Below are 21,994 nucleotides of genomic sequence, written 5' to 3'. Positions count from 1 at the left end.
ATGCATTTTTCTTAAAACTAATATATTTGTTTTTTATGGCACTTTTACTTAGCACAATAGCGCGGTTTAGTAATATAAATACATTTTAAGATATCCTTAGAAATAAAAGATTATAATTATGTATCTGTGCTCACCGCCCAGAATCATTATTTATATTATGCAATAACTTATTGTTAAATTCAAATTTAACATATTTACATGTTGAATCTAGTGACATTCTCAAAGACAAAAGCATAAAATACATTATTTTTCAGTATAATGACTATCTAGAGTATTAATTGCTTCAAGAAGCAATACTGTTCTAAATTTATAATTAAAAACTATATAAAACCAATTTGAATTCATTCATTTAATTCAAATAATTGGTTAGATCTTTAAAATTGATATCTAAATTATAAAAATAATAAATTTTATTACAGTAAAATTGATTAAGAATAAATATTATCAGTCTATATTTTTCACCTAAGTTTTGATCAATATACACTTACTGATAAAAGTTATTAATTTCTTTAAGATATTAATTTTTGGTTTGAAGTGGAATAACCATAACTAATTATTCATCTACAAAAATGTAACCATTATTTTTTTATGCTGTTTTATGGATGGGGAGTATAAAGGTATTTTGCGCCCCCCCAGGTATTTCTACAGTACAAATTTGTTTTTTAAATAAAAAATAAATCCAATACTTAACATTTTAACTTAATCAGTTGGTTATTTTTTTAATTAACATTTGAAAATTGAAAAGAACAACTTAGTTTTTATCAATTCATTTGAAAAATAATATGTAAAGATTAAATTAAAATCATGTTTATATATTGGTAATTACAACTTATATTTTTAACAAAATATTTAATAATTAGGTATTTTAAAAAATTGAAAGTTGCACATCACTTAATGTTAATACTTTTTTCATTAATGTGCCAAAAAAATATTGGTACCAGTTCCACACAATTTTCTTTCTAAGTCATAAACACAGAACAGTCAGAACATAAAATCATAAAGTGAGTTATGAGATTTGTGTAAAAATAAATAATTAGAGATATACTTTACATAGAATAAAACTTATATTATCTGCCCTTTAATTAGGCAACCAGGCCCAGCTCGTGTTTAAACACACCTATGCAAACTTGAGTTTTGCCGCCCCTCGCATGTAAATACTACAACAAATATTATTTTTTATCTATAACACAAAAATGTTAAATGCTGCGCTAGGCATGAGCCTATGTTGTCTACCCTTTGAACCAGACTTGAGCAAATAAATTATTTTTCTCCCCTCAGTTTTTTATCCAATTACACTACTACGAGTAGTTTGTTGATTTTACCTACCTACTGGCTATGATAACTTGTTATGTAATTTAATGAATGGTTAAATAATTGTATAAAATGCATTATAGTAGTTTAGTGAGGGGATGAAATTAGTAGTATGAAGACGGATTGAAAGCAAACAGCAATCTTCAGTATTTTATCACATAATTACTATTACTATTATTTACTTTGGCATCTTTGAAATTAATGATTATTACATCAATGGACATTCTTCAAACTAATATACACTGGAACTTTTTTTTATAAAACTATCTTCTATTTAATACAAGTATAAATAAACTTATTTCATATTTATAATAATTATTTTAATTCAGATTTTAGTCATAAATTGTTTTTTAGTTTATAATAATAAAATAATGTAATCAATATTTTAAACAGTTCAAATTTTTAAACTTTTTTTAATTCTGACTTAAAATTTTAATAAATTGAATTTATATTATGAAAAAATTTTGATCGTAAAAAAATAAGATTTTAAAAATTATAACACTTAAAATTAGTTTTTTTTTTTTCATAAATAGTCCATAAAATAATATCTAAAAATAAATATTAACAACAATATTTTGACAATTACAACATTGAAACATTAAAAACATAAAAATCATGAAACAAATGTCTACATTAGTATACATTTTTTGTTCAAATGGATTATCACCACCAATTCGTTTAAATACATATTTTTAACAATCGCTGACTAGTTTATTAAATCTTAAAACTATAACTGTTTTTTTTTAGGGGGAGGGGTATGAAAACCATAAAGGTTAGGTCCTAATAAATTCATTTCTTAAAACAAAATTATGGTTCAATGGATAGCAACAAATCATCTCCTTCTAATTTCATTCCAACACTTATGTCAATTTGTTTAACTGTTCCAGCAATAGGCGATTGTACCACCATTTCCATTTTCATTGCAGATAGAACAACTAATGGTGCTCCTTTTTCGACTTTATCGCCTACTTTCACACGTACATCCATTACTGATCCAGGCATTGGTGCTCCAACTTGTCCCTTATTAGATTTTGATGCTTTTGGATGTATATGCATCTCCTACAAAAAAACAACAACCGTGTTATGATAATGACTTCAGATAATCAATTTCACTAAATTAAATACTTTTGAAGCTTCATTGTCTCGAATAAACACAGACCGTAATTGACCATTCATTTCAAAGAATACTTCGATCTCACCATTGGCAGTTAGCTCTTCAGAAATTGCAAGTGTTTTGAAAGCTAAAGTTTTACCTTTTTCTATTGTCACCTAAAATATTGTTACTTGTTATATTATACTGATCAAAACAATACTTAATCATACATTTAATTAATTAAGTAACTATTTAAAAATACTAACTTCAAAGTTTTCTCCAACTTTAGGTCCAGTCAAAAATATTCTAGTATCAAGTTTATCTACTGGTCCATATTTTTCCTTGAATGTCAGGAATTCATCCGTGACCGTAGGATAAAGAGCTGAACTCATAACATCATAATCACTAACTTTTTGATATCTTTCTTGTAAATCTGATTTAACTTTGTTAAAATCTAGAGGAGGTAAAGTACATCCAGGCCGTCCTTCAATTCGTGGCATGTCTTTCAAAACCTATAATAATACATTAACTTTTCAAAGTTCTTAAGTTATACAAATATTTTACTAAAATAAATTAAAGTGAAAGATATAGATTAGATTTAAAAGATAAAAAGTAAGTTATTACTTAATTTACATAAAAAATCCAACAATCTTAATCATGGAAATTACAAAGAATAAAACAGGAATTGAAAAGTGAGAAATAACCAATAAAAGATAGATATCTTCTATTAAATAAATGGAAATAAAAATTGGTAAAGAAAACATGAAACAAGTGAAATTGATAAGAATATAGGTAACGATCAAAAACCAATAACATTTTAAAAGAGAGATTTTGAATTTATAGCAATACTAAAAGAAGTATAAAGAATTCATAGTAATATTATAATGAGTTAGGGAGTGGGAAATTTAAATTAAATGTTCTTATTTAAAAATAGAAAAAAAGCATTATAATTGTCTTTGTGTAATACGCAGTAATGAATGATGAAAAACATTTTATGTTAGTTTTATACGATTACTCAATTTTTTAGCAAGTTATGAGTGTATAATATAGTGTAAATTAAAAATGTTCAATACTCACTTAAAAATGCATAATCATAAAAAATCAACATACAAACATAGGTACCTAACCTAAGCTAACTTAACCATCAAACTTAAAATAGATCGATTCACTCTAACTTTTTAACTAACAGAGCTTCATGTGATTTCTTGAGTGTAAATTTGTTATGTACTTAAAGACGCAGACAACACATGTGGATATGGCGTCTTATTAATTAAGTCATGTTATGAGCAAGTAGTATCTATTAGTTTTAGGTTTTAGATTACAGTAATTAAAATTAAAACGTTATGATGAAATATTTTTTTCTTGAGAAACCTATTTTACTATTACAAATCTAAGGATGATCTTTTTTACTCTTATAGTAAAAATATCTAATTGTAGTAATAATATTTAATATAATAATTGTATTATTTACTTTTGATCTCAATGGTTCAGGGAAACCTTGGTATGGTTCACCAATACCACCTTGTAAGAATTCAATGACAGATTTGGGGAAACTTAATTCTTCGGCCTTCTCTAATACATCTTTAGCAGTTAATTTGTTTTGTACCATGAATTGAGCAAAATCTCCAACAACTTTGGAAGACGGTGTTACCTAAACATTTATTATTTTGAAAATTTAAAATTAAATATTTTTCAAAATATAATAAAATGTTTTAACTTATACTTTACCTTAATAATATCACCTAGTAAAATATTAGCTTCTCTGTAAGCTTTTTTCACATCTTCGAAGAAGTCTCCTAATCCTAATGAATAAGCCTGGAATTGGAGATTGGTATATTGACCTCCAGGAATTTCATTTAAGTAGACATCAGCATTTCCTGATTTCATTGTTGTTGTACATTCAAATGGTGCATATAGAGTTCTTGCTTGTTCCCAGTAAGCACTATACTCAGAAACTTCTTTTAATTTCAAACCTGAATCAAGAAATATTTTTTAAGTATATATTAAATTAGTATAGTAAAATAAATAAATATAGTATTATATTAAATAAAGATATATTCTATATTTTATTATCACCTGTATCTAATTCAGTATCCTGTAATGAAGCAATGATAGCACCCATGCTAGGTTGTGAAGTCATACCAGACATTGAGTCAACAGCAACATCAACTACATCAGCACCAGCTTGTGCTGCAGCTAACATAGAAGCAACTCCAGCACCACTAGTATCATGAGTATGGACGTGGATAGGTAAATTGGGATATTTAGAACGAATAGCACCAATGAGCATAGTAGCAGCACGAGGTTTCAAAAGTCCTGCCATATCCTGATCAATGTAATACAAAAATATTATTTAATATTTGGTTGAGTGTTCTTGAACTGTTAAACTATTTGAGCTTTATGAAATTTTAGAAAAATATAAGTTTAAATTTGATTAGTATGAGCATTGATTAAATATCTAATTAATGATATGAAATATGAATATAATTAATATAATAATTGATTTATTTTTAAAACTCAAGTTTGACTTATCCCTAATAATTATTAACTTACCTTAATACACAATACATGAGTACCAGCTTTAACTAACTCATCAGCAAAATTTATGTAATAGTCTAAAGTGTATTTTGTTTTAGTAGGGTCAGATACATCTCCAGAATATGCAATAGCTGCTTCAACAACACCTCCTGCTTTAGCGGCTGCTTCCATACCAAGAATGATATTTGGTAAGTAATTAAGAGAGTCAAATACACGGAACACATCCATACCAGCTTGAACAGCTAGATCACAGAATCTAGAAACAAAAATGTTTTAGTTAAATCAAATACTATACATAATAGTAATAAAAAAGATCATACTTAAAAACTACATTATCAGGATAGTTAGTGTAACCAACTGCATTTGCTCCACGCAATAACATCTGGAATGGTATGTTGGGTATAGCTGATCTCATATCTGCTAATCTTTCCCATGGACATTCATGTAAAAATCGAAGAGCGACATCAAATGTAGCTCCACCCCAATTTTCCAATGAATATAACCCTGGGAAACTTTGTGACACCCATGGAGCAATACGTAAAATATCATGAGATCTAAAATGTACATTTATTAAAATTTAAATATTAATGACGTAAAAGTAAAATCTGACTAACCTGACTCTAGTGGCCAAAAGAGATTGATGTGCATCTCTCATTGTTGTGTCCATTAATAAAAGCCCCTTATGGTCTCGAACTGCCTTTGCGAAAGCTTGTGGTCCATCTTTGGTGAGAACTTGTTTAAATCCTTGAGGTGGATTTAAACCTAGAATATATTTTAAAGTATTTATAATATTGATTTAAACTACATATTTCTAAAATTATATTAGCTACGATAAAACCATTTGATAATTAGGCAATTGTATCAAAAATCTTGGGAGTTTGAGAGTTTGATAAAGAGATTCACACACTTTTCGTGGACTTTAAGAAAGCGTATGATAGAATATATAGAGAGAATCTATTGAATATCATGAAAGAATTTCATTTTCCACAAAAACTAGTCAATTTAGTATCTATCAGCGTCATGGAGACCCTGATAAGGGTTCAGGTAGGAAATTTAGTAACTGACCCAACAACAGTGAACTCGGGGCTAAGACAAGGTGATTTGCTATCGCCGATTCAGTTTAAAGTGGTTTTGAAAAAGGTTATTAGAAAAATGAAGATTGGTCCTAGCGAGGGTATTAGACTACAAGACACGTCGATAGGCCTACTTGCTTATGATGATGATATAGTATTGATAGAAGAGTCTCAGGATAGGTTGAAGATTTTATTCAGTAGACTGCAAAAAGCAGCATCAAAAGTAGGACTATGTGTAAACGAAGAAAAAACAGAGTATATGTTTTTGAGTAGACGGGGACTACCTTTTTGTCAGTCCATAAAAATATATCAATATGAATTTAAAAGGGTAGAACAGTTCAAATACCTAGGTTCTATTTTGTCTGAAAAAAATAATGTAGCAATCGAGATAGCAGCAAGAATCCAAGCTGGGAATAAATATTACTATGGACTGATTAAGGTGCTAAGCTCACGAGGAGTATTGCAAAGATTGAAAGTACAATTATATACGTTCTTAATACGACCGGTTGTAGTGTATGGATCGGAAACATGGCCACTTAGAAAAATGGAGGAGCTAAGATTCATGGTCTTTGAAAGAAAAGTGTTGCGGAAAATATATGGCCCGGTCAAGGATGAAATAACTGGGAAGTGGAGACGAAGAAAGAACTTAGAGCTGGAAACATTATACAGCAGTTCAGATATATTGGAAGTCATCAGAAGCAGAAGACTACGGTGGGCTGGCCATGCTTGGAGGAGCCAAAATCCACTATTACATGCAAAACCCTGTAGGTAAAAGACCTCTGGGAAGACCAAGAATTCGATGGGAAGATAATATAAAGAAGGACGTTGAACATTTAGGTGGTGCTTCCAATTGGAGAGATCTGGCATTGGATAGAGAAGGATGGAAGCTTGGTTGTGAGACTGGATGGTCTTAAAGAACTAATAAACCCAACAAAAAAAAAAAAAACATTTGATACATACATGGCTTAAAAATATATACTGAAATAATATTAAAATGTAATACCTATTAATTGTTAGTCTTGTTAATATTTATGGCCTATGAGTCAATGTTAAATATGTTAAAAATTATGAATACACAATAATGTTAAATTAAAATATTAACTATTAGTTAAGTAGGTAGTTAATTATATAAAATCATGAATTACCTGAATTATTTTCTGGATCATTTTTGCCTAATATATGTGCAAGGTAATCTAGACAAGCATAATATGCACAATGATATGAAAACAATGAGTAAAACAGGTGCATACAATTATAATACAAATACACTTGTTAAAAGAATAGTTCACACGTAAAATGGTTAATTATTTTAAGGTTTATAAGTAAGTACAGGTTATAACCTGTCTACATGTTTATAGAAGGGCTAAAATTATATACTTAAATGTATAACATTTTTAAAACTGCTATTTTATAAACAATGAACAAATTTATTTGACCCCCTTGAGTTAGGAAATCTAACATCAGTGCCTTTAAAATAATTGAATTTTTTTATAATATGTATTATCAGTTTAGATATTTATACATAACTTTAAAAGGTATATAATTTATACGATTAACTTTATTTTAAAAAAATCAATGTTTTTTATTAATGTAAGTAGAATATTAAAAATTGGAGAAAAAAAAAGTAGCAAATTGATCAATTTTTTTGTTGAATAATGAGTTTAATGAAAACTTTTGGATGATGTTTAAAGAGTAATATTTTAAAAAGGCAATTATAAACATTTTTAAATGTTGTCACAATAACAGTTATTATTTTAACAAATATATATATACATTTAAAAAATGCTGCAAAATTGACCATGCACCTCCTTTATATTTTTTAAAAAGTAAATTTATCAGATTTATTTATCAATTATAAATAGAATATAAAACTTTTTGGATAATTATTGACCATTTATAAAAGTCAGGCATAACCTTAAATGTAAATATAGTATAATTCAGTATAAGACTATAAGGTTTTTATAGTAGTAGAATAACACTGAATAAAAAGTCATAAAAACACACCGAATATCAAAAAATAAAAATGAAGAATAATAAATCAAAAATAAAGTTTAGAAATTTAATTAAATTAAATTTATGTGGCACTGAGAAAGCTTGTTTATAAAACTGTACAAAAATAGAACAATTTTTTTAAAAATATGTATCATAACATATGATGATGATAATGATAATAAATACAAGAACATAAAACCATATATAATAAACAAAATAACAGAAAGAATGAATAATTATTTTTAATTAAGGAAAAAAATTGAACCGGTCAAAGCACTTTTAATAGTACTATTCATAGCAGCACTCGTATTTTTTATCAGTAGCTTGTTAAGTTATAAATACCTAGTTAGTAGTTGGTTCTTTGAAAGAACTTTTTTTGATTTTTGATTAATTAAAAGGAAAAACTGACATAAAAATTACATTTTAAAATTATAAATAATTTTTAAAGAAATCTAAGCAAACACGATTGGTGTTGTAATTGAAATAAATTATATCACCTATGAGAAAAATATCCCTTATAAATTTCAAAAAATATTATACTCACAAACTATATACACACATTATATACATGCAACACCATAATTATAGTTTATATTATATTAATTAGAGCATAATGACGGTGAAGTAGGTACAAGGTAGTACTGATACTTAAAGCTAATCAATTAATTATGTTTGAAAAAATAAAATATATAAAAACATATGTACCTGCAGGGAATTCAGGTACATTAGGGTGTACATTTGCTGGTTTTAAACTGGTTGCTAATGGAGTCTGAGGGCCATTTACTAAGACTTCTCCCAAATAGTTTAATAGTTTTTGAGCTCTATTTTGAGATGGTTCAAGTGTGAATAGTTGAGGGTTTTCATCAATAAAATATGTATCAACTGATCCATTTACAAACTTTTCATTGGTTAACACATTCAACAAGAATGGTATATTGGTCTAAATTATAAATGAAACACATTTAATTAATATATTTTTAGAATATGGTCTAAGAAGAAATAACTATGAGATGTTCAATTTACTTTTACTCCTCGAACTCTGAATTCACGTAGGGCACGGTCCATTTTAGCACAACATGCTTGTAAATCAGCAGCATGAGCAATAACTTTAACGAGTAATGAATCATAGTATGGACTAATTATTGCTCCAGCAAATGCAGAAGCACCATCTAATCGGATACCCATGCCTTCGCCGCTCCTGAATACCTTAATTATTATAATAAGTGTTATTAGAAGTATTTAAAAAAAATGTATAGTTTTTCACTAAAACGTAAATATTTACTTCAATACGACCAGTGTCAGGTTGGAAATTTTTAGCAGGATCTTCAGTGGTAACACGACATTGAATAGCAAAACCTTGAGGCCTTATACAGTCTTGTGTCAATCCAAGTTCAGGCAATGTAACACCTTCCGCAATTCGAATTTGAGATTGTACTAAATCAATACTGTAATGACAAAGTATAAAATATTATACAACAAAAATTAAAAATATAAAGATATCTAGTTAAATTCTATTCTATTCTTACCCAGTGATTTCTTCAGTAACAGTATGTTCCACTTGAAGTCTAGCATTAACTTCAATAAAATAGAAATTGCCTTTACCATCTGCTAAAAATTCTACAGTACCAGCATTTGAATAACCTACATGTTTAGCTAATTTTACTGCACGTTCAGTCATTAAATCTCTAACCTGTTAAATTAAATGTTATTAAGTATATAACAAATATTTAAATTTATTAATAAATTTGAGTAAAATGATTTTACTTTTGGATCTAAATGAGGAGCTGGTGCCAACTCAACAACTTTTTGATGACGACGTTGTACTGAACAATCTCTTTCATATAAATGAACTATATTTCCAGCTTGATCACCCAAAAGTTGAACTTCAATATGTCGAGGTCTTTCAACAAATTTTTCAATGAACATGGCGCCATCTCCAAAAGCTGCTTTTGCTTCTGAGCTAGCACGTTCAAAACTTTCTTTCACGTCCTAAAATTGTGGGCTATATTAATTGAATCAAGTATATATTTATCTTATAACTTACTTCCATTTTCCGAACCACCCTCATACCTCGGCCACCACCACCAAAAGCAGCTTTGAAAATAACTGGCAAATCATGTTTCAGACAAAATTCAATAGCTTCTTCAGATGTTCTAATTGGACCAGGAGTACCAGCCACAATTGGAACACCAGCATCAATAGCTGCTTGTCTGGCAGCAACTTTATCACCCATTTGTTGTACAACATGAGGTGATGGTCCAATGAATCGGATTCCAGCATCAATGACTGCTTGAGCAAAATCAGATCGCTCAGATAGAAAACCATAACCAGGATGAATAGCATCAACATCGTTTTCCTTTTAAATACATTATTTTAATCAACAGTTAATATAGTAATTTTTTAATTTTTTAACTTGTATAAACAATTTTTCAAAGTTATTGAAGTTTTAAAAGTGTGTATGTTAACTTACTTTTGCTATTCTAATAATTTCAGGTATGTCAAGATATGCTTCTACTGGAGCTTTTCCTTTTCCAACTAAATATGATTCATCGGCCTTTAATCTATGCATATGCATTTTATCCTGTTCTGAATATATAGCAACAGACTTGATGCCCAATTCATTACATGCTCTGAATACACGAATAGCAATTTCACCTAAATTTATAAGATAATCAAATCCATAAGTATTTATACTAATTTAATAATAGGTTTTAATAATAGAATTTCTATTACTCACCTCGGTTTGCTACAAGAACACTTCTTATTGGTTTGTATTCAACTTTTGATGAATACCTCGCTCGTGATATCGAAAGAGCGATGAACTGGTTCCGAACATGGTTCCGAACGGAACCACTTACATTTGAAATTATCATTATGACCGCACAATTAGAACTTTGCTATAATCTATAATAAAAAATATAAACATAAAAATCAAGTTAATTAAATTAATTAATAATTGATAAACATAATATATTTTTAACATAATTGTTGTTTATATTCAGTGCTCTAATCAGGAAAAAGTTAAGTTTATTCAATTAATTGAATTAACAATTTAAAATCCGTGTTCTAAATAGACTAAATGTATAGGTAGTTATTTATACTGGAGGAACTTAGTCTCCCAAATGTTGGCCAATTTTAAGAAATTAAGCCCAAGTGTAAAGTAAACATAATTTATTTTCCACAATTTTTAAATGAAACCCAATTAAAACAATTATTTAGAATCCTGTTTTTGTGGTACAATATTTCTTGAAGGTAAGTGATATAATAAACATAGACGATAAGTATTGTCATACAACAAAATCGTTGTTTTTAAAAGTCATTAGAGGCTATAAACACATCAGTTTAGTCAAGTGCAACATGTAGCCATTCTTCAAGTACCATTATGGTACATTGGTACCTACTTAATTACTTAAAAGTTTAATTGAAGTCGACTATAGATTCGGAGAATCAAATTGGTATAATATCTTTATTATTTAGTATTCTCGATGCATATTGAGAGATATCTATGTCCTCTAACCTTCAATATTGTTAATTTATTTACAAAAAAAAGACTGCGTACATAATTGAAACAAAAACAAAAAAAAAAAAAAATAAGAGCACTAAGATAGGTGTAATAATTTGTATTTGTGTTTCGTCAACTATAGTTGGTATAACTTAGTTAAAGAATTTTAAAAACTAATACCTATAATATGGCTGTATATTTATGTAACAACAATAATTCTCATAAATGACGCAAGGACATATGCCGTTGTAAAGCTAATTTAAAAAACATTTGTGCGCATAAAATTTAAATCATTGATTTAAATTAGTTTATGAGCTTATACAGTAAACACTTGACTGTTATATAGTCTACAGTATAGAATCAAAACTAAGAAATGTTCATATTTAAATTATTTAAATATATTGATTTATTAAAATTAATTGGTTATTATAGTAGGGGCCAGATTTTAATGCTTCAATATTCAGTAAGTAATAACATACAAAATACGTGTATTAATTAATAAAAAATAATGTCATTCCCTCCCCCAACACACATAAAGTTGTATGAAAATCAAAACATCGCATAAAAATAATTCCGTCAGAATTCAAATTTTCAATCTGCAATACATTTAAACACAGTCAATACTAATACTGATAACTTAGTTTTAGTATCCCAAAAAGGAATATTCAGCTTTTATTTGCCTAACTTCATACTGAAAAAGAAAAATAGAATATAACCATTAAACACGCATTTTGTCAATACCTACTAATTTTCAGTAAGTAAAACATAATTCTCAAAATGTATTTTAACAACTTCTAAAATTAATAACTATTTATACCTAGATAATATAATAAATTAATACCAACCCAATAATACTAGACCAATTATAAAATCCGTATAGTAATCTATATTACAAACAAAAATGTTAATTAATTTTCCCTGTAAATATATTTAAGTTAAAACTTCTGTACATTTAATAAACCGTAGTCGACGGCAGTGTACTATATTTTATTTATTAAAAAGTATCTGATCATTTTGAGTTTTTTAATCTACTAGACAATTATAGAATAATTGTCAAAGGCCAAAGCTATAAAATAAGTTATGAATTATGATATGTTATTATCGTCACAACATTCTGACCTAAATTTGAATAGGTACTTATACTGAAACAGCATACATATTTTTTAGACGATTTCAAAGCTCCATTATAATAAATAATAATTAATATTTAGTAATCACGTAGGCACCTAATCGTCTCAATAATTATTTTACTGGACAACCCTAAAATTAAGGTTGAGATGGGTGATAGCCCCTTCGTGTAATTTAAACCAATAATATCAATCCAAGTATCTAGCACACGCCAAAAATGACACTTATATAAACCTATATAGGTAGATACTTTATTTACCATTTACACTAATAATGTACTCGTATATAAAATATTATCATGTACTAGAAAATTGTTTTATAACTAATAAAATAGACAACAATGTTTATTAGAAGTATTATAAACGTTAATTATAAAACAAATTAATTAGTTAAGATTGTCAGCGTTTATTGTGCATATAAATAGGCAATAACAATAATTTATAACTTTTATTAAAACCTTGTATTACAATTAAAATTCTATTCACTTATAATAACTTTAATGAGAAATCCAAAAACAGCAAAAATGTGATATTTTTCAAAGTAAAACCGTTAATTTTCGTTTATATATTCGACATCATAAAAATTTGAACTCAAGTGTCTAAAAAAAAAAATTGTGGAGGAACGTTATATTGAATTTGAATATCTAGTAAATTTTTAATTCTAACAACAAGACAATGCCGTGTACATTTTTATGGTGTTGACAAATTGTATCGTTCTTCTTAGAATCTAGTAACATAATATTATATCGGTCTAGGTTTCTAATTTCTACTCATAAATATTTAAAATTCAATGTATATTTGTCGGAATACCCCGCAATCTGTTCGTATTGTTCGAGTTTATGACTATATAGTTATGAATTTAAAATTTTGTTTTGTGTGTAAATAATGTAGGTATTATCATTTGAAGTAGTGTCAATGTCCATTATCCAACCTCTTCAACCATGTTTACGTAACTTGTTATATGTATTATTTATTATACTTATACTTAGTGTTGGTATACAATATATACATATAATATATAATATAATTTATACATACATTTATATTGTACATATTAGTTTTATTAATAAATAATAATAATATTAATATATGACATAAGTATAATAAATTATGAATACAGTCTGAAATTCGGATTGAAAAAAATTGATCTTAAAAAATATCAGAAATTTGAAAATGTAACCAAATTCTACATTCATATCGGTAGGCCAGACGGTATCCTATGATTCCAATAAAATTCATAAAAAATCAATTAGGAAAAAACTTAATTTAAGAGTTAATCTTAAAAACAGCCACAACTCATCGCAATCCTATGTATCTGCAAATTTTGTGGACACACACAATCATAGCTATCATAATAGCACCTATGCGTAAAAAATGATAAAGATTACGATCACCTATTAAAAGATTATACCTAAGAATTAAGATCGCAACAACACTGCCAAATTGAAGTGATACCCATTCTTCAATATTCAATGCCCTGTAAGACCAGGAAATTAATACTAATGTCTCAACAATAACCCATATCCCAAAGGAAAAATGTTCAAGCTTCTTCTTAATACTCCCTATTGGGTCAATCCGTTATAATGTTATATTATGCCTCTGTTACATAAACTTAAGTATCAAATCTAATAATAGAATAAGTAATTAAAATCTTAACATTGAATTACCATTAATAAATTTCTTTTTCCTATTAAACAACTATAATTATGAAATCCATTCTCTGTACTGCTATAATAAGTAATACTCAAATTATTCCATACTCAATAATAACCACTTTACGTAACAATGTAATTAGCTTATCTTTCCATTTTTTGTATTCTGTATAACAATAATTTGTAATTGTCGAACTATATAATAATTAGTACATTTTAATTATTGAGATATTATTGATTGTTGAAATAAACAGAATTTACAGCTGATATGTCAATTTAAAAAAAGATAATTCTTATAAACTTTTAAAACTTCTAAATTGTAAATACCTAATAAACTTATATTATGTTAATATTTTAATTACTCATAGAATAATTATTTTTATTTAATTTAGTAATAACTCTTTATTTCTTGAAACCTAATAAGTAACTTTTGTTACATATTATACATATTATACTATATATTTTTATTTGTGTGAAAAATGTAATGAAATTCTATTGGTTGTAAAAACTTTTTTTTTTTACTTGAGAAAGAAGCCATAACAAATAAACCACAATAATATAATGTACTGATGACATTTTTAATTAATAACATTTTCAAATAAATGTTAAAAAGTAGTTCAGTATTAATTTCTTTATTATTTTAAAAAGCGACTTCAAGAATTTAAATTGTATTAAAATGTTGAAAACCCTAACCAAACCAACTACAAATAAGTAAATAAATATAAAAAAGTAGAAACACTACAAACAAGTTAATCGACATTTTAACATTCATAATTTAGTTTTGATAATGAAATGTCATTAAACACATTATTTTATTCTTTAATAGTCAATTCAAAAATAACTACTAAAATAATGTTAAATATTGTTTAAAATACAAAAAAAAAAATAATATGATAAGTATACCTAAATACAAGTATATAAATAAATATATAATATATAACATTAGTAAATAAGTTATTACTATATATTACTTATTATAGTGAGTATCCCAGGTACTTATAAATTATATAAGAAAATAAGTTCATGGAAACGAAACAATCAACATAATATAATTTGATGATGAAACTTGCATTGAATTCGAAACGTCAATATAAAATCAATAATAGTATGTAGTTATAAATTTCTAATTCAATAAATATTATATTAAATTATTGAGTATAAAATAATATTACATATAGATTTCGAGTGGGTCAGAACTTTAATATTAGTATATGATTAGTATCCAACGCGACTAAATACAATAAAATTTAACGGTATCTAAGCATTTGATAATTTTTACTTGATGTTCTAATATTATATAATTGTATGTTTGTGTCATGTGCGTGACAATGTGTGTTATGCATTCACGCTTAAGCGGTTGTACCGATTATGATGTAGTTTTTTTTCAATCTTCAAATTAAGTTGTGGATAAGGTACGGTACCTATTAGATATGAAACGATGACCCTGACATCTAAAAAGAGCAGTTGTTGTTTATACCGAAAATTTTGGAAATTTAATAATTTAATTTGGGTGTATATAGCAGTTTTAAAAGTAATTTTTCTATGCTATATTTTGCTGTTACATAAGTTTTGTATGATTTTCGTCAATATATTTAATATTTAAATAATTTTATTAAATTTTATTTCGATTTTAAAATACTAAGTACTTATTATGTAATGAATGTTATGAACAATACAACATAATACATATAAAATAGGATAATATATAGGTACTATATATTATATTATGATTGATTTATTAGGTATTCGTAAAACTATCACTAAAATATATTACATCTTGATATTAAAAAAATAATTTAATTAGGTATATTAATAATAATTAAATATTCGTTTCAATTTGAAATTTTTGCTAAAATTCATTAACAAAGAATTTAAGTACCTATACTATTATGATGGCAAAAAATACGATAATTAATATCACGCGTTATTTAATATAATTATGTTGATTTAAAAAAAAAAAAAATATGTGAAAAATTGTATACCTATGCTTGTTAAATTATTATGCATTTATAGTTCGTGGCCTTAGTATTGTACCTACTCAAAAATATGTTCAAGGTCACATTATAAAACATCATCGACTCAAATCACACAATCACTTGAAAAATTTAATTTAGTAAATAAATATAATTTTTACGTGTTATGGATTTGTAATATATTATATTAAGTTTTTTAATTTATAAGTATTAAATAATAAATATTAGGTAACTTTATATTTATAATTAAGTACAAAAATCATTAAAAGAATTAAAATATTTACCATAATTTAGAGATGGAATAGAACATGGTTCTGATGATGACCATTTATGTTATATAATTTAAATACCTATACATATTTATCTGTATATGTCAAATCGTGAATCCAAAATAATTAAAAATAAAATAATATATTAGTTTACATTAATTATTTTTATGGTCATAAATGTTAATTATTGAAAAAAAATAAAATATTCAAATCATTTCGAATATAATGTGTTACAGGTACCTACATATTTTATAAGTGTTGGTTTTTATTGTTTAAGCTTTAAAAGTATCAATCATGGGAAATAAAAGTTTTCAGGCCAACAGTTAGAAATGTAAACTTTAAAAATAAATCAACTTACATACTTAATATTATTTTGATACCTAAGGAAATTTTAACTAAGCCATTGGTAAGTTGAATACCAATAAAGTTATAAATTAAAGCATTAATTTTAGTTATCTCAAAACTTAAAATAAAGATAAAATCGTATAAGTAAAATACTATAAATATTGTTTTTGTTTAATTGAATCATACAGATAATCAACAACAAACAAAATAATATTGGGTTGTCATTTCAACAATATTATGAAAATTTTTGAATTTTTTTTTTCACACTTTTAGCTTTTTTCTGTAAAAGTAGATAGATATGACTAAATTATAGTATATGTTTTATATAACTGAGAATTAACTTTTAAATATTTTACGTATCTAAATTCATATAAATTGAAAATAAATTTAAGCTATAATGTATAGCTAAAAATAAAATAAAAAACATATAATACATACATACATCATTCAAACTTTATTGAGTAGATAATAACTAGGTATACTATATTTTATCATTGTGTACAAGGTGATCATTATATTATATTCGTGGTAAAAATGAAGCAAATCTCATAATTCTTCTTAAAACCCCAAAATGTTTGTAATACGAATTTCGTATCACCATTGGTAGACTCATTTATTATTTAAATATGTACAATAATGTATAATATACAATATACATAATTATAATATAGAACTACAATAGCTGCTATTTTATGAATACATTTATACAATTTATTTTTAAATGACAGCTCAAATCTTAAAGTCTCTTATTATCAGTAAATTTGTATTTTTTAACTTCAGATTTATTAAGTATAGGTCAAGGGTTGTTTAGATAAGCTACGATGTAAACCAATAAGAATTAAAATATAAATACAATTATTGTATAATGATAACGAGTATTAAATAAACATATTCCAGTACATTTTTGAGCCTGAATCATGTATTTATAAGATTACTTATAAATTACCTATTTTTAAATACTTATTAAGAATAAATTATCTATAATATATATATATAATATTTGTGGTAGGTATTTATTTATGCGAAGTACTCAATTATTTGAAAGTAAAATGTTTAAAATAAATTTATAAGATAATATGTGTTTATAAACATCTTGGTTTAAATGGATCGATATTTTCTGACGCAAAAATATATGCTAATCAAAAACATAATATAAAGTCTTTAAAATTTCGATTAAAGATTATCCCTATGAAATTCCTCTCACTATTTGTGAATCACGTGAGCCATAAATACTAAGGTCTGCCGTCTGAGCATATTAAGTCACGAAATCACAATTAGGAAACATCAATACAGCATGCCGCTATTGCGCAGAAGTTAACATTTGTAAAAGCTAATAAATATGCAGAACAATTCAGAAAATCAGAATACAAATTTTGGTAAAACACATCCTTATTTTCGCCAAACACTATTGTGATAGATATTCTTTTTTAGACAAAACCAAAAAATGTTTATATGCATATTGCATTTAATACTTAAAATAAAAAATCATTACAATATAACTTCGATTAGAGGTGACAAAAAATATAGAAAACTGGAGGTGATAGCGCAGGATCATTTTGGATCTTTAAAAATAGGTATAAACAACAGTTCGTTATAAAAATTAAAATCACGACGTATATGATATAAAATTGACATACACAAATCATATATTTTAAAACAAAATAAAATAGTATATATTAATAACGAAAATAAAAAGCAATATGTATATATATTCCATTTATATCAGGTCACCTATACTGTCTGAGCATCAATAAAATAGGTGCTGAGTAATGAGTATAGAGTATTGGAAAATCTGGTTTTATGCTTGAGGTTATCAAAATCAATTTTCATGAAGAACTTTTTTTAAAAGTATTCGAAAAATAGTAAAATAATAAATAAGGATATTTTATATTTTTACATTATATAAAACATATATGGTTATTAGCGATACACCAGCAAATGTCAAATTCTGATACTTAGTTAAATATTCATAATTCATTTATACTATTTTTTTTATAAACTTCGATATAATACCGATGACACTACACGTCTTTACACTGTTAATACCAAATTATAAATGGCATGCGAATGCGAAGCAAAATCATAATAACAATAATACATAATAGCAACACAGGTACCTAGTTAGGCATATATTTACTTAATAATTCATAACTAGGTATATATAGTTACCTAATATGTGTCTATATACTCCTAAACAATAATAACCAATAAATATCCTATACATAAATAATAAAATGTATTAGATACGTCAAGTTAAAGTAAACAAATTTCAAGTACGAATAAAATAATCAAAATGTAGTATAATACAGATTTTAGGCATTTAGTATTTATAAGATTTAAGACCATTTCTAAGAAATCGATTAGGGAGTAGGAAATTACTAATTACACATTGCACTTAATCAACACATGTACGAAATAACCACGAATTAAAACTAAAACCTTTTGGTATTATTAATGTATTAGTGTAAAACCATTTGCATGGGTAGATACTAGATACCTAAGGAAATTATGAATACATTTTATTTTTTTCAAAATAATCTCTATTACTACTATTACTACAGTCTACAATAATGGATCATTTTTTCTTTCAATTTATATTTTTAAAAATATTACAAAGATTTTTATTTTACTATGAATTACTTATAAATAAATACTAGTACGCATAACGCTAATTGTTTAATATTATATTATTAAATAATATTTAATTAAAATACATTAATTAATTTTAAAATAAAAATTTATTTTTAATATATTATATTTTTATAGTAAATGGCGGCTCATAATGACTATATATATATACACTATAATCATTGATGCTTGAAAGTTAATTACGTTCAAAAGATGAATGGCAGATAAATAGCTAACAGTGTATGTAATGTATCAGCAGCTTCACGACAATTAAAGTTACGCGAATCACGCGAATCACTGAGGAAGTTTATTAAAGAATTAATAACCAATTGCTAAATAAAGAAAGTAAAATTATAAATGGTTTTTAAATTATTCTATTTACCTAAGTATAATTAAATTTTAATAAGGCGTCGTTTAATTAATACTACATTACCTACAGGCTACAGGCTATATTATAGTCATAGTTATTGATAGCAACAAATAATTTTAAAGATATTGTTATCTCGATATTTATATAATTTATTAATAACTGTAGTAATAATAAATTGTAGTAAATTTTCAAGGGCATTTCTAGAAAAGGGCAATCAAGAGCAGTTTTCGTTCTCGTTCAACTTTACTCTGTTAATATGACCTTTTATCATTTCATAAATGTATGTACATAACTATGTATATAAAATTTAAATCAAAGAAAACTACTTTATTAAAATAAATTGTCCTTTCATCGGAAAATATATATTAAGGTCCTTGAAAAGCTGTTTTTAATTAGTTTTAACATAAATACTACATAATAAAGAAAAAAAATCTTTATACTATAAACTAGTAACGAAAAACAAGTTGAATATAAAGCAAAATTCCATAAAGCCATATAGGTTACTCAACAATTTTTCCTGCTTTTTACTATATTAACTTTTTAAATTTAAAAACTTTTCTTCAATACGTTCGATTTAAATTATTGACAAATATCAAAATATTAACCCATCACAATATTAATTTTTAAAAATGATTAAGTAACTTCCTATTTATATTTATAATAAAATATTTGAAATAAAAAAGGATAGAATAAATTATCTACCTATCTTAGTTTGAAAAGTGAAGTTTTCTAAGAATATCATACTTATTAATAAATGATTTTTCCTCAAAAATGCTAAATGCTTTCCATAATATTTAACAATAATAAATAAGTTAGTCAATGTAAATTTATCTCTATACCTACCCTTTAGTTATATATTATATTTAAATGATTTAAGTTAAACTATATAACTAAGTATTATAACAATTTGTTTATAGGCTAATACCTTTTCATTAACGGAAAATACCTATACAATAAAAGATTTTTACAAATCGCAGCAAAAAACCAACTATGAAAATTTTTATTTAAATACGTAAATGAACGTTCAACAATTCTTAATATATTATTTTAAAATAAATAAAAATTATAAATAATGTAAAAATTATTTGATAATTCGAAAAATAAATAAATAAATAAATAAAAACAAAATGCACACCTGACACCTGTTGACCGTTCGAAGGATAACGTACCGGATAACAAACTAATAAGAAAAATTAAATTACCGCGCTTGTCGGTCGTCAGTGACCTATATAACCTCAAAACACGTTCACCTTGCACAACCTTGCAGCTGTGCGAATGTGCCCGATGGTGAATGATCCTGCGCAGTGTACGCTCGTGATAATATCACGTCAATAATACGATTACATGAATATTATTATTATTATTATTTAATATGAATCATATGATATTCCTAACGAAAGTTATTGACATTTTTTAATATCTACTAGTATCTTGGTCGTATCGAAGCTAAATGTGTGTGTAGATACTTACGAAAAATATCGACAGAGCTCTTCCTATTATGTGTGAACCAGTACGAAAGACGTCCGTCCACTGACCGAAACTAATGCCTAGTGAACCTTCTACAGAACTTATGTGTATGTGCTAATATAAAACGATAACGTTCGTTTAATAATTACAATATTCTATTCCACTACATGTTTACTATATAGCCGCTGATAACCGATGTTAAATACTATATAGTCCATTATGACAATGACATCACAATCCCCCACCGTACGTTGAACAATATAAACAGGACCCAAGGTGTAAGCTGTACAATTAACTATAGAAATCGGCAGGCTTTTAAACTGTGCTGCTATCTACATAACAGATTATGTTTTCTCAAACAACTTTTTTGAACTTTCATCTCCCTCGGTGTCGCTTTGTCTTACGCCTGTGTCTTCGATATTCAACAATACAATATTATTGACGCAGTATGTCCCAAAAGTATTCGTTATATACCTACATGTGGTAAATATAAATAATACATCTATTTTACTTTTTTTCATTAAAATATATAATTTTTTTAATGTTTAGGTAGGTGGTACTTTTAAATCAGAATTTGTCGATAGATTTCTGTGGAATAATATAGCTAATTTAAAAATAAATAATATATTAATTTACCACGGAGATACTTTGGTG

General features: G+C 26.0%; 1 protein-coding gene across 3 annotated transcripts; it reads right to left on the bottom strand.

The window, feature by feature from the left end:
- Positions 1-1,804: 1,804 nt before the first annotated feature.
- LOC114129044 (pyruvate carboxylase, mitochondrial) lies at positions 1,805-21,535 on the bottom strand. 3 transcript variants are annotated; one of them, XM_027993670.2, is made up of 19 exons: positions 21,344-21,535; positions 10,745-10,911; positions 10,478-10,662; positions 10,052-10,363; positions 9,772-9,996; positions 9,534-9,697; positions 9,290-9,452; positions 9,031-9,213; positions 8,713-8,947; positions 7,161-7,208; positions 5,557-5,704; positions 5,263-5,496; positions 4,958-5,198; positions 4,481-4,730; positions 4,133-4,377; positions 3,876-4,055; positions 2,671-2,916; positions 2,437-2,580; positions 1,805-2,370 (listed from the first exon to the last, which is right to left on the bottom strand). In XM_027993670.2, exons 2-19 carry the CDS (start codon positions 10,878-10,880, stop codon positions 2,119-2,121), a joined length of 3,591 nt encoding a protein of 1,196 aa, XP_027849471.2. In that variant the 5' UTR covers positions 10,881-10,911; positions 21,344-21,535; the 3' UTR covers positions 1,805-2,118. The 3 variants fall into 3 exon arrangements, with proteins under 3 accessions (XP_027849471.2, XP_027849480.2, XP_027849488.2); XM_027993679.2 differs by lacking the exon at positions 21,344-21,535 and adding an exon at positions 21,009-21,152; XM_027993687.2 differs by lacking the exon at positions 7,161-7,208 and having other exon boundaries at positions 21,344-21,534.
- Between the last annotated feature and the right edge of the window lie 459 nt (positions 21,536-21,994).

Source organism: Aphis gossypii, chromosome 1, assembly GCF_020184175.1.
Source record: "Aphis gossypii isolate Hap1 chromosome 1, ASM2018417v2, whole genome shotgun sequence".
Lineage (NCBI taxonomy): Eukaryota > Metazoa > Arthropoda > Insecta > Hemiptera > Aphididae > Aphis > Aphis gossypii.
The sequence above is the reverse complement of the archived record's forward strand: the minus strand, read 5'-3'. Positions and strand labels throughout refer to the sequence as shown.